Below are 14,555 nucleotides of genomic sequence, written 5' to 3'. Positions count from 1 at the left end.
TCGACACTAATTATGCCAACAGCAGTTGCATCTTGGTTCCTCCACTCCCCGACCAAACAGACGAAACCTGTGTTCGTCGACGAGCTCCATGGCCCGGCCGGTGATCCATAGAACGAAATTACTGTCCGGTTGGAGGGCGGGTACTTCCAGCTGTATCATTCCGTCGTCAAACTTGGCGTGGGTGGTCATCTCCAGTTGCGCAGGTCACACTGGATCAGCTGAGATGGGTTGAGGATGGCGCACGGATCATTTTTGACTCGCTTGGCTTCGAGTAGCGAAGTTTCCGGATCGAACTTGGAACTATCTTTTCGGCGTCGGAATCTTTCTTGAGTTCTACGATCTCAAACACTCCGTTGTCGTTTCCGCTAATAATCACATGGCGCCATGTCATGCCAAATCCAGATAGGATCGTCCAGTTTCCTCACTCGGTTCCACCTCGCGTTTCATCAGCGATCGGATCACGCTATCCACCGAAACAGGCTCGTTTGCGGCAAAGGAAATCCAAATCCGGCTTTTCCAAAGATCTCCTCCTCGCAGGCCAAATTGTTGCTGTTGTTGGGCGTCTTCTCGTCTTGGCCAGGGTACTGGCCATTGCCCAGAAGGACGGAACAATTTCCGCAATTAGTCCAAATTCCGGCGTAAATAAATCTGAACCTGTCAAATTCCGAAAATGTGATAGTGACAGATTTTGATCAATGTAAATATTTACATTCAACAGTGTTGCGAGTTAATTTTAATTTGAGCGAAATCCGAGGGGTCTCTCAATTTACCGTGACTTTAGTCAATCACGGTGATTTCACGGGATTCACGGTGGGATCACTTTTCACTCAGATTTTTGCACCGAGTGTCTTGTCGTGTCGTCGGATAAACCCTTCTGCCGCGTGGTGGCTAATTGAAATGTGGCGTCCACCGATCGAGGCAGCCTTCTTAGTGTGCTTTGATTTTTTCCTAGATACATTTTGATTGGACCATCGGAATTTCGGCGACGCCGGAATGAATCTGCTTTTAGGCAAAACCAGAGGCATCGGATCGTCTTGCACCCTTCAGAGGAATTGTTGCCCAAGCCGTCCTCTTGAACCCAACCATATGCAAAAATCCAATTGTCCAAGTTTTACGGGTTAATTCCCATTTAAACTTGATCCTGCTACCGGCAAGCCAGTTTTCAACCAAATGGGCTGAAATTTGGGCTGGATGCTAGGCTGGATGCCCCATTTTGAGTACTCTCTCGGGCAATCTCGTATACGTATATATGTACATAAATCGTGACATAAATCCATATATGAGCAAAACTCCAACAGCGCATCGAAGTGTTTCGCACATGATCTGGCCCTGCTGTAAAGAGCACTCAAATATCGATCGCAAAACACTTGAAATTTTGGTGATTGGCCATGAAATAATGTCAATAGCCAAACACTTGAATTTTAAATGATGTTGAAAAATAATAGTACACACAAAAAAATATTACCGTAATGACAAAAGTAACTTATTTTTGATTTAAAAAGTTGCTATAATTAGCTTGAGGGAAAGTTTTTTTTTTTTTAATTGAAAACTTTTACTGGTAAAGTTTTTGAAAATCTCCTTACTAACTGATTTAAAAGTCTTAACTTTTAATACGACTGTAAAATTTATTTCATTTTGACGTTCTCGTGTAACCGTGTACGACTAAGTTCCAAATGTAAACAAACACTTTGGTGGGTCTGGTGGTGCTGGTGATTCAAGGACGCAAAGCAAAGCCGACCGTGGCAGCAGCCAGGAATCGGACGCGGAAACCTTCGTGAGCCAAACAGCAGCAGCGGAACGCCTTCGAAGGAGGGTGGTGCGGGTACGGGATGAGGTCAAGTGCTCAATAAGGACAAGGCGAGCTTCCTGCAGGAACTGCAGCTGTTCCACGACCGGAATGGGTAAGAAGGAAGCTTGGGTGTTTTTGTGGGGTTTGTGATTGATTTTGTTTGTTTTTTGTAGGATGGGAGGTTGGAATCAGTAACAACTTTTCAAAAGGGCGAATCCCTCAGATGTAAACAAACTGAGTTTTTGTCAGAATCATATAAAGCGAACAAAACTGATTCTAAAACACCCTCCATCATCTCAAAATTCCGAAAATACGTAGTTTTACAAGCAAAAAACAAAAGGGCTAATCAACGACATCAATCAAAACAAACAAAATTGAGTTTTCGCCCTTGTGTTTTCACCCAATCACGAGGGGCGAATGTAGTGTTTTCTGCAAGTTCCGACGTATATTTAGAAACACTAAATTTTCATTATAATTTAGTGAATTTTAACCTGATAATCCTCAAAATGAATCAAAATGTATGTTTCTGATGTCTCTGAACACAATTCTACAACAAACACAGATTTGTATGATCCTAAATACATAACTTATTAATTTCAATTATTGTAGTATCGGATCTGGTCTGGTTTCACAATCTAGATATGAAGGTCCATAATTTACCGGTTCTTGGAACATCCGGGGATTCTGGGTCGAGCAGTTGCAGGACAAAAAGTTAGTTTAGGAGGAATGCCGTACAAAATCATCGCCTCCGTAACCATTGAAGCTATGCAAAGATTGAGAAGGCAGGATGGCGTCGCGGGGTGGCCTAGTCGTCAGGTGCCATGTCTCCCACTTCCAGCGGGGGGGACACCCCAAGGAACGTCACTTCAATATAGACCACATCGTCAAACCAACTTGCTACTTACGGTGTATCCTGGCTCAACGATTCTTGGCCTGAATCGGACTCCTTCTGAAGGCTTTCTAGACCAATTTTTTATCACTGAGGTTGCAAATATCACTGTATTATCACTGACTTTAATGTTTCACAATGATAAAATAGTTGTTTCACCACTTTTTTCTTTTAAAAACCCGAAAAATGAACAAAAAACAAAAGGGCGAATCTGTTGTTTACTTCTGCTTTGTGGCGTAACCTGACGGGCTAATCCGTTGTTTTGGTTGAGTGGGTGGCGAATACGGTGGGGCGAAAATGTAGGCACGCTCTTCAAAAAGGCGTAATTTCTTTTTCTCAATTTTTAATAGCAAAAACACCTTAATTAATTTCAAATTGCTCTCTATGATGAAATTATTGCTATTTTCTATTACGTTTTGACAAAATGGATGGTTTTCATGCTTTTTTGTGGAAATAGGAATTGATCGAAATTGCAAAATTTTGAATGTTGATTTTCCCGAAACGGCAGGATCGTAGGTTTCGCCCTTTTGAAATGTTGTTACTGGAATATGGATTCGCACCGGTTTTATTCGGTGGTGGTGGCCCAGAATTGGTGATTGAAGGTCAATTCCCGCGAAGACTGGAACGAGATCATCGAGGAGATGGTGCTGCCGAAGCGTTGCGTGAACAACGGGATTGCGTTGAAGAAGATAAACATCCGGGTTTTGGACAAGTACAAGACAGGTGATTTTCACGGTAAGGAGAAGGAGCCGATGAAGAGGAGGACGACGAGAAGCGGGGTAATCGGAGGTGGCCAGAGCGGATGTTGCACTCGGTGCCGGCGGTTTACAACACCTGTGAGTAATGATAATGTGTGCAGTGGCTTGCCAACTTCACTAACTTCCATCTCTTTTAGCAACTAACCGCCCACAAATGCTCATCTCGCAACGGCGCAGCTCCAGCCGAATGAACCTGGACAGCGTGCCGAAAAAATCTGTGTCATTCTCGAAGGAGGATGAAGTGCTCGAAATCGAATTCCGTTCCGAGGGCCTCATCAACCCAATGTTCCAAATGCGCTTCCAGAATCTGGAACTCCCCGTTCAGGCACTTCACTTTCCAGCCGGGAAACGTCGATCACCCTTGCCGAATATACAGTCAACTTCTCCAAACCTGTCCTGATGAAGGCCGGCAACGTGACCATCCTGTTCTCTACTTTGCTGTCGCGCGTCGAAACGACCATCCGGAACTGTCCAGCTTGGGGTCTTCGGGAGTGATCGGTGGCGTACCATAAGAATCGGTACAGCTTGGACTCGGATTTTGGCCAGAAGCGTTAAATACAATAACAAAATGTCTTTTTTTAACATACTGTTTAAAACTTTTAAAAATAAACATAAAATCAAGCCTAGAATCAAGCCCATTTTTCTGAAACTATCACTGTAGTATTAAATGTTGTTTATTCTTGCTATAAAAGGTTTCTTTTCAAATTAAAAGTAAACACGCAGATAAATACTGCCTTATCAAATTGATAAATATCATTATCAACTTCAATAACTTTTGATTATTGTTCTGATAACGTTGAATTATCGTTTTGATAAACTTTTAGTATCGAAACGACAACTTTCTTTATCATTTTGATAAATAACATTATTGCTAGATTTTTTCCGCATGCACGTTTTTGCCTGTCATTCGAAACATAAACAAACAAACCAAAATGAGTGAGGAAACGAACAAGTTTCTTTAAAGATGCTGTACCCGGAGGATTTGGCCAGCTTACAAAAAAGGTCGTCTGCCGGTCGAGTCCAACTGTGTGTAAAGGTGTGTAAAGTTAGATTTCTAAACCTGCTTCTTTTCAGTTGCGTGTTTCCTGAACCAAAAAATCTACCAGAAATCTGGACAGCGTCAAGCCGCTTTTCGACGTCAACACAACGCACCCGGTATCGAAAAATTCCTCCAAGGCGGAGTTTCAACCCGATGGAGAGTCCAAACCTCTGTCACAAACGGCAGCAACCGATGGACCATTCACCGAGTAGGATTATCTTCTTATGGTATTACATTTTTGTAACAAAATAAAGTTTTTAAAGCAGCATATATTTTGTTTGGTTTTATTACGAAGAAGGAGCAGTGGAAGGAAGATAAATAACATTTTCAATTTGATAAAATACTTTATCTTTTCTATAAACTTGTTTATCAAAATGATAAATTTTGCTTTTGACGTTTCTCAATTGACCTTTATAAAGCGATAATATATTTTGTCAAATTGATGCACATTGTTTATCAAATTGATAAGAAAAATTATCAAATTCGATAAAATAAATTATTGGTTGCCAACCGATAATTTAATTTATCGAAATGATGGCAGAAACTTATCGAATTGATAATTCTTTTTTCTGCGTGAAACACTTTTACCGATACAACGGTTTTGTTCCATAAATGCATGGTAGTTTCAAAAACTTTACAACTTTTAAATTGAAAAGTTTGAACTTTCTACGAATATTCACCAACGCGAACTTTTAATCCAACGAACGATCTTTTTAAATTTAGAGTATTTTTTCTTTGTGTGTACGTACAAGCTGAATACACGCAGAAAAATGTTTTGTAGAATCAGCCTGTACGAGGTTTGAATCAACAATTTCTTTGTTGAATATAATCAACGCCGATTTTGCGTTGAAACTAACCTTGATTTTCTCAATTCCACAAAAATCTTTTGTTGTTTTGAAAAAGTTGCTTTGACGTATAGCGATGATTCAACAAAAAACTTTTTCAAATCAACAAAATGTTTTCGTTTTTTTTACATATTCTCGCTTGCTAGTCGTGCGCGCTACCACTGCGCGACCGGCCAATTGGGTCCTAAAATGAAGCTTAGATTGCTGATATTATTGTTTACAGCGATAAAGCTTATTTTTCTGAGTACAATGACCCTTTGTACGACCACAAAGAATTTAAAATGGATTTTTAAATCTATTTTGAAAAATCATCCTCGCGGTCCTTCTTGACAGAAAAGCTCCTACTTGACAGCTCGTTCCAAGGGGACCATAGTTGATCCATCGAAAAAATGTTGTCCTGTCAAAAAAAAAATTGCATTAAAATGAAAAAAAGTGATCAGAAATGGTTTTTAATCGTGTTTTTTACCGTTGTACACAAAAATTGACACAGGGTTTTAGTACCCAATTGAAAACGGGAGAGTTTTTTGTGCTACTGGTTTTAGCCTAGCTTCTAGCCTTCGATAAAAGTAGCGCTAAAATCAATCAGTGAAACATATTAAATTCAAGTGGAAAATCACGTTGACTTCGAATAGTGCCTGTTTTGGGTAGATCTTAAGCTCAATTTCAAATATTTTCCTCATCACTTTGAATAGTTCAAGGCAGTGGGGCAAATTCATGAGCAAAACACTTGAAAAGCTTGAGCCACCTGAATGACAATAACATTTCAAAAAATACCAAACAGTCAATCGCCCAAACACTTGCATTTGATAGTGGTTTGGATTGATGTTGAAACAAAAACCAATTAAATCTATGATGTGGCTTTATTCAATCATTCAAGTGTTTGGGCACATGAATAAAACGTGTGGCGTATTTTCAGTGTAAGTCCTGCTAGAACGGTGGGACATTTCTGCTAGAATGCTGTAAAAATATTTACCCACCTCTGTTAGAACACTGTTTGAGTCCTGCTAAAACGCCGTGACTGGGATTAAGTTGAATTTTGATCATTTCTAGATTAAATTTTCAAAACAACCTATCCCTCATGGGTTTCCTATGCAGATAGGGCCTTTTGAAAATTTAATCGAGATTTCAAATGTTACTTCCGAGATGAAACGTCAGTGTCAAATGCCCGCGTTTTTACAAACAAACTTTTTGAAATTGCCGCTAGAGGGCTTGTTAAGAGCGCTACTATTACAACATTGTAAAATGGCTTACATTTGTTGGCATTAAAAATCGCTAAATCACACATATTTCTAAGAGTTCAAATGAATTTATGTTGGAAACAGCCAAATTTTGCAAATCCAGTGGTAAGAAATTGCATTTCGTGAAAATTAAATTGTGCAGCTGCAAAAAAAAGCTTTCCCTCCAAGCCTCATCCATTTAACATGGACCCTTTCCCAATGTTACGCTCGACTTTTTTCTTATTTTTCATTGCCGCCCGAAAGTCGCCGTGGAGTATCGCGAAAAATCGCATCTTTGCCGGGTCGTAATCGTGTCCGCGCGCCGGATAGCTTCCGAAACGGATTAATCTCCTGTGCGCCGCATTCCGGAAGTAACCAGTGTGAAGTGGAGTGTCGAGTGCAACCCCGAAACGGTGGCCCCACGCGTGAAATTTGCGATCGGAAAATTTGCCAAAATTCGCAGCCTGCTGCTGCTGCTGAGCCACAAAAATGGGCGCCTACTTATCGGAACCGCTCACGACGAAGAACTCGTCGGACGAGGCCAACAATTTTCTCGCGTCCGGTTCCAGCTCGATGCAGGGCTGGAGAATTAGCCAGGAGGTGAGGGGGGTAGAGATTATTTTTTGGGGTTTTCTGCAAAGGTTGAGTGTGGGGGAATTGGTGGGAAGGGAGTGCTGCTTCCCGGCATGGTCGGTCGCGTTCCGGCATCTTGATTCTCTCGAGTTTTTCTTCTCACCTCATCGCAGCAAGAAGACTGACAAGGGGTGGAGGAAGAACGAAGAATGTGCGGGAAAGAAGAGTGCGGTGTGGTGTTGGATGATGGTTTATTTTAGACTCGTAAGGTTGCCCGCGCAAAGTTTGTTTGTCAGCAAAGGCGGTCTCATTTGCATATTTTTTTAGTTTTCCTGTTGTTAATTTGAAATTTGCTCGGATAGAAAACACAGTTTTTCAGCGTTTTTAGTTTATGTAAATTTGTTTTAATCCACTTTAAATTAATGCCACTTCGTAACATCGTCAATCCGAAAGCACATCAGCTTCGAATAGGTATTTGAGACAAAGGTCAACGCATAAAAAAAAAAAAAACAAGTAATTTCTATAGCATCGTAGCTCGTCAAGCTTCGACAACAGTGTAGCTGTTCTTCTTATGATCACATTATGAAATTTCAAGATGATGAAAACTCAATGATTGAAAGCAGATTAAACCCGATCCAGCTGTAGTTGAATCTCAAATCATTGCACAATAATTTACCGTTGATTTTATTGAACGAGTTTTAAACTCCAGGAATCAGTGCTGAGCCCGACTCTCTACAACATCCTCACCTCCGACTTGCCGATGATTGAAGGAATGTCGTACGCGTCATTCTTTGCGGACGGTACTGCATACTTGGCACCGGACCTGAAGATCGTCGTCACCCACCTTCAAGCAGCACGGAACAACCTCGAGTCTAGATTATTCAGCTGTTGAAAGGTAGTCCAAATCTCAGCTTAGGATAGTAACTTCACACAAGTAATGCTTAAACAACGAAATAAAAGAAATGAAATGATCAGCGTCAACGGCCAGCCTGCGACGTTAGACGATAAGGTCGAAGACCTGGGAGTGGTGCATGACACGAAGCTGAAGTACGACAAGCACGTAAAATTCACCGTCGAAGAGGTGGATCGGTCCTTCTGAATCGGCGGTCGAAGCTGAACATAAAGAACAAGTCACTGGTGGGCAAGTGCATTATTCGGCCAACGTTGACCAAAGTTTCCGCGGTTTGTGGCATTTGTGCTAAATCACACCGAAAACGATTTCAGGTCAAGCTACTCTAGATGGTGCACAACCTGAACCCGTTGTACCCGACCGACGGTCTACACAAGCTGGCCGAAGTCGACACCGAAAGGGCAAGCAGAACCTTCAGGACTTCCTGTGGGATGTCAACAAATTCGCCCATCGAAGCACTCCTCTGTCAACAACTGTGATATTAGTTTCAAGCCAAACATAGATTTAGGGTTTTAGTTAAAGGTTCTCTAAATCTCTGAATTGCAAATGTAATATTCTGGAGTTGCAGTTGAGTCTTTTTACCGGACGGACGCGTTTTTTAATTCGCTCTACACCTTATTTTTATTTACCTTCACTGACCCAGTCCACAAACGTAAACGTAAACATATTTATTTTTTTGTCGCGCGTCGCGTGTGCACTTATTAACAAACGTAAGCAAAATGCAGTGCTATGTGCCGACGTGCTCTTCACCCTTCGACCAACAATACCTCTGGAACTGTTCGGGCATTTGTAATCGAAAATTTCACGCAGCCTGTATCGGGGTCAAGCGTGGCTCCGAAGACGACTTGCAACTACATGTACTTCCTATATGCAGCCTTTGTCGAAATAACCTACATATGGAAATCGACATTAGAAAAATAATGCAGCATCATTTAGAAGGCAGTCATATGATCTTGACTCACATCAAGACCAATGACAAGACAAACCAAGAAGCCCTTAATGAACTGCATTATAAAATCATAGGCCTGCAGGAAGAAATTAAGAAATCTGCAGAAATCGCAAGTCGAATACTTTCGGCAGTATTAACACAGGCACCGGCAATGGACTTCCCCTTAAACGAAGTCAGAAAAGCATTTGAAGACACCACCTCGGACCAGAATCAAAAACTCGCTGAATCATTCTGCCGTATCCAGGAAATTACGTCATCCCACCGGGATGACATAATTAAAACAATTGCCTCAGCAGAAAAATGCCCCTCGGACATAATTTTAGCAGTCCACGATGAAGTGAGGGCCCTCACTTCATCCATCAATAAACTGCAAGACAATGAAATTGAAGTCCGGCAAAAATCACTGGCAGAAGAATTAAACGAACAAACCGTACTGGAAATCGAATCTGGCTGGCGACTTATCGGCAGCAAAAAAATTTGGAAGCCAGACTGGACCGACTTCGACGCCAGGCAGCGGACTCGCCGTCTTCAGGAAAAGGAAGCCGAAAAAGCACGTCGCCGCAACCGAAAACATCGTCAACAAATTCAGCACCAGCAACAACAACAATCACAACAACACCATCAGCAACGCCGGCAACAGCAACACTTGCAGCAACAACAATCACATCAACATCTTCGTCGGCAACAGCACCAGACCAACTGCAACTCTGACGCAGGCCGAAACCCAAGTACGCCACATTTTAACTTAAAGGACAATCAATTCGACCAGGACAACGCAAGTAGCAGCAACTTTTTTACTCATTCGTCAACCAAATTGTCCGACAAGGAACTTCTAGACCAGGCAAGGGTCGAATTTTCTGGCCAACCTCCAACTACATCGAATTCAAACTTCATCATCTTCCGAAAAGGGGAAACCATCAACCCCTACCGGAAGGAAAAAACGCCAATCGTCCCACCTCTAAACGCCACCACGCCGCAGCCAGCAAAAACGTCATCACAAACTCCTGAAGTAACAGACAGTATGTTCTGTCTGGACCCAATGAAGCCGCCCATAGTACGCCTAACTGAACAGTCTGCAGTCGGCATCATCTTTTCAACATGTCAATAAATACTGGAAAATTCCCACAAACATGGAAAAAGTCTTTTTTGGTGCCTATTTTCAAGTCAGGCCCAAAATCAGACATACGTAATTATCGCGGAATTGCCCTTTTGTCTTGCATTCCAAAACTTTTCGAATCTATTATAAATGAAAAAATCTTTCAGCAAGTAAAAAACCGCATTACATGTAAACAGAACGGCTTTTTTAAAGGCCGCTCTACTAGCACCAACCTTTTAGAATTTGTAAATTTTACACTGAATGCAATGCATAATCGCAATTTCGTAGAAGCAATTTACACAGACTTTAGTAAGGCATTTGACAGAATCGACATACCATTATTAATCTTCAAACTGCAGAAAATTGGAATTCAACCGAATCTTTTGGAATGGCTTAAGTCATATTTGACTAAGCGCGAACAAATTGTTCGCTTCCAAAATGTACTATCGGAATCAATTCACGTCACCTCTGGGGTTCCGCAAGGATCCCATCTAGGACCTCTTCTTTTCATCTTGTATGTAAACGACATTTCCTTCATTCTTAAAAAAATTAACGTACTTGTATATGCAGACGACATGAAATTGTATATGGAAATAGGAAATGCCAATGACAGTCATGTATTCCAAAACGAAATTAATCTTTTCTACACATGGTGTAGTAAAAGCCTACTCCAATTGAATGTAAAGAAATGTAATTCCATTGCCTTCAGCAGAAAACATGAAACACCAAACATAACAGTATTATTAGGAAACCAACCAGTAGAAAAATGCAAAGTAGTACGTGATCTAGGTGTCATCCTAGACTCACAACTAACTTTTGTAGAACACTATAACACAATAATAAACAAGGCAAAAAGTACATTAGGCTTTATAAAGCGCTTTGCATTCAACTTCCAGGACCCGTATACTATTAAATTACTCTATATAACGTATGTCAGGCCACTCTTGGAATACTGTAGTATCGTCTGGAATCCATACTATGCCGTACACCAAGCACGTATTGAATCTGTCCAAAAACAATTCTTACTGTACGCACTACGTAAACTTAACTGGACTGCATTTCCTCTCCCATCGTATGAAGCACGCTGCATGCTCATAAACATACAATCATTACAAGAACGTCGTAAATTTGCCATGCTCTCTTTCATCAACGACATTATTTCTCAACGCATACAGTCAGCAGCATTATTTTCAGTAATACGCAATAGTATTCATGAACCAAGCCGTACTCTTAGACATTCACAACTTTTTAGAATAACTGCATACACGACAAATTATTTAAAAAATTCGCCATTAAATCAAATGATGCGCTTTTATAATGAAAATTCACAGTACATACACTTCGACATGTCTAAACCGGAACTACGAAAAAATCTGTACAATAGAAATAATATCTAGTATGTAAGAAAATTGTAAGTAGTCTACATAAGCTTGACGAATAAACAATAAACAATAAACTGTTAAATAAAATTAAACAAAAATGAAAAGTAAACTTTTTAAACTATTGTCACTCCAGGATGCCCACAACTGTATCTTAACTTTCGACACCAATACATCCTTTTTCGCTGTGTACGATGGACACGGCGGATCGGAGGTGGCCCAGTACTGCAGCATTCATCTGCCCACGTTCCTGAAGAAGCTCTCCGCGTACAAGGCAAAGGACTTTGAGCAGGCGCTCAAGGATGCCTTCATCGGGTTTGATGCGACCCTGCTGAGCGATAAGGTCATCGAGGAGCTGAAGAAACTCTCCGACAAAAGCAACGGAGAAGACGAAGCAATAGAGGAGGACGAAGAGGAGGACGAGGACGACAACGTGGACGACCTGTGCAAGGAAGCCTGCATGCCGTTGAACGAAGTTCTGCAGATGTACAAGAAGGACAAGAAAAACCCAGCCATCAGCAAACTCAAGGAAGGCAACAGCTCGAAGCCGGTGTCGCCGTTTTTGAAGGGCAAACGAAAAGATTTGACGTCCGATCCGGCGGAAGAAGCTGCCGCCGGGCCGAGCTCGAGCAACGCCGCTGGCTCGTCTTCAGCGGAAGCGGACGCTTCCAGCAGCAAAAATGAGTCCACGCCGGACGCGGCCGACTCCACCGTCAGCAGCTCCAGCACTAAAACCAGCGAGTCTTCGGAGGTGCCAGAATCGTCCACGGCTTCGGACGAGAAGAAGGCCGCCGACCAGAGCGATGAAATCAGCGACACCGCCGGGAAGGTCACGAAGCAGGAGTGCGCCCCGGACAGTTCGTCCAAGGCGGGTGAAGACGACAGCAAGGACTCGAAGCCGGTCGTGAACGGCGATGCGGCCGAATCGAAGGCCGTCTCTTCGTCATCGTCTTCGGCTTCGGCAGCCCAGGAAAATGGCGTCGGATCGAGCAATTCCGCCGCCGGAGGCAGCTCCGCTTCCGGTAGCGCCGTAGACAGCTCGTCGGCCGGATCTTCATCCGCCGCTGCCGCCACCACCCCGAAGGGACGCAAGGCAAAGAACGGCGCTGCGCTCGCCACCCCGGTGGACGACTCGGACGATGACGACACCGAAACCGACGAAGAGTTCCCGCCGGTCGCGGACGCCAACGAAACGTCGAGCACCGAGGACGGCGAGGAGGATCCGTACTGGTGAGTTAAGCTAGATTGTTGCGTTTCACGGACGCGGACTTATTTGCCACATTTTTTGCAGCGAGGAGGGCAGCGAAGAGGAAGAGGACGAAGACGAGGGCGAAGGGGACTACGACGAGGAAGACTACATGAACGAAGAGGACGAAGCGTTCATGAACAACATCACGGACGAGCCCGGCAAGGACAGCGGCTGCACGGCGGTTGTGGCACTGCTGCACGAGAAGGACCTCTACGTGGCCAATGCGGGTAAGATGTGCGATTAGGCGGGGCGTTGGTTGAGGTGTTCAAAAATGTTGTACTTCTTCTACAGGTGACTCGCGCTGCGTCGTCTGCCGCAATGGAAAGGCCCTGGAGATGAGCTTCGACCACAAGCCGGAGGATCAGATAGAGTTCGACCGGATACAGAAGGCGGGCGGTCGGGTCACGCTGGACGGGCGCGTCAACGGGGGTTTGAACCTGTCGCGTGCGATCGGCGATCACGGCTACAAAATGGTGCGTTCGGTTGAGGCGATTGTCTTGTTGTTGGATTTCATAAATGTTTTGCCTTTTCAGAACAAGAAGCTGCCCCCGGAGGAGCAGATGATCTCGGCGCTGCCCGACATCAAGAAGATCACGATCGGACCGGAGGACGAGTTCATGGTGTTGGCCTGCGACGGCATCTGGAACTTTATGACCAGCGACGACGTGGTGGAGTTTGTCCAGGAGAGAATCGCGGATCCGACGAAAAAACTGTCGGAAATCTGCGAAGAGGTACGATCGCAATTTGTGGAGGCATTTCTCGATCAAATTTAACTAATGACACCCTTCCAGATGTTCGACTACTGCTTGGCGCCGCACACCAAGGGTGACGGCACCGGCTGCGACAACATGACCGCCATCATCGTCAAGTTCCAGTCGAGTCTGACGGGGGGAGCGTCCCGGAAGCGTGCGGCCTCGCCCGAGCCGGAAACGACCGCGTCCGAGAGCGACTGCAAGAAGGTCAAAACGGAGGAGGCCAAATCCAGCACCAACGGCGGCGCCAGTGACGAGAAGGAGGCGGCCGCGGCCGTGGCCACAATCGCCGAACCTGCCGCGTCGGAAGAGGACGCGGCAGCGTCGTCTTCGACGTGAATTCATCGCTCGCAGTAAGTGGAATCATCATTTTTCTTTTCTAATTTATCATCCGACACACGTTGGCCCAGAATCACCCCCGCGATTTCAAGCAAACGGACACGTGCGTGCGTGAAGTTCGTTTTAAACTCAGTTTTCTTTTGACTAACGCGTTACACATTTTATGGAGTAAGTAATTGTAGTACATAAAATCAAACAAACAAACAAACACATTCAGAAACAATTAACTACGTCATTGCGTATGGTCAGTATTTCTTGGGGGAGAGTTGTTGTAAAATTTTGAACCTTTGTTTTTAACGCTGGCAGCAGAAGAGAAGCGATCATGCTTTTAAAGTAGAACTCAAGAGAACAGTAAAAAAATCCCTCTCTATTGACTATTGAGAAGCGTGTGAAAAAAGCTACACGAAATTTATTGAATAATTATATAAAGCATCGTTATTCAAAAGTAAAGCAAAACACACCCACAAAACAAAGTAAAATCTGATAACCAATAGTCGTTTAATGTGAAAAAAGGACAAAACTCGTTTCCATTTGATACATAGTGTCACCTTACAAAAAGTATAAATTGAGCACGTTGATGCTTAGTAATTACTAATAGATGATGAGCAAAGACACTATACAGGAAAATACAGAAATGAATGTAAATATTGCTTACTTTAACCATCAAACACAAAACAAGAAACATTAACAAAACCAAACTTGCGCCCATGAAATCATAAAATAAAAAAGTGTCTGTAGCAATAACATAAAAAGAAAAACATAAAACCATAC

General features: G+C 43.2%; 1 protein-coding gene, 1 long non-coding RNA gene and 1 pseudogene across 2 annotated transcripts; all 3 read left to right on the top strand.

Annotated features, from left to right (window-relative positions):
* Positions 1-1,977: 1,977 nt before the first annotated feature.
* LOC128093446 (uncharacterized) lies at positions 1,978-4,110 on the top strand (annotated as a pseudogene).
* A 64-nt stretch (positions 4,111-4,174) lies between these two features.
* LOC120421403 (uncharacterized) lies at positions 4,175-4,745 on the top strand. Its single transcript, XR_005605975.2, has 2 exons — positions 4,175-4,438; positions 4,511-4,745. It is a non-coding gene; the product is annotated as an uncharacterized LOC120421403 (long non-coding RNA).
* A 2,034-nt stretch (positions 4,746-6,779) lies between these two features.
* LOC120421379 (probable protein phosphatase CG10417) lies at positions 6,780-14,342 on the top strand. Its single transcript, XM_039584575.2, has 6 exons — positions 6,780-7,137; positions 11,581-12,674; positions 12,736-12,920; positions 12,985-13,166; positions 13,227-13,424; positions 13,485-14,342. Exons 1-6 carry the CDS (start codon positions 7,027-7,029, stop codon positions 13,782-13,784), a joined length of 2,070 nt encoding a protein of 689 aa, XP_039440509.1. The 5' UTR covers positions 6,780-7,026; the 3' UTR covers positions 13,785-14,342.
* The last annotated feature ends 213 nt before the right edge of the window (positions 14,343-14,555 follow it).

This window comes from Culex pipiens, chromosome 3 (assembly GCF_016801865.2).
Source record: "Culex pipiens pallens isolate TS chromosome 3, TS_CPP_V2, whole genome shotgun sequence".
Lineage (NCBI taxonomy): Eukaryota > Metazoa > Arthropoda > Insecta > Diptera > Culicidae > Culex > Culex pipiens.
Note: the sequence above shows the minus strand (reverse complement) of the source record. Positions and strands in the feature narration are given on the sequence as shown.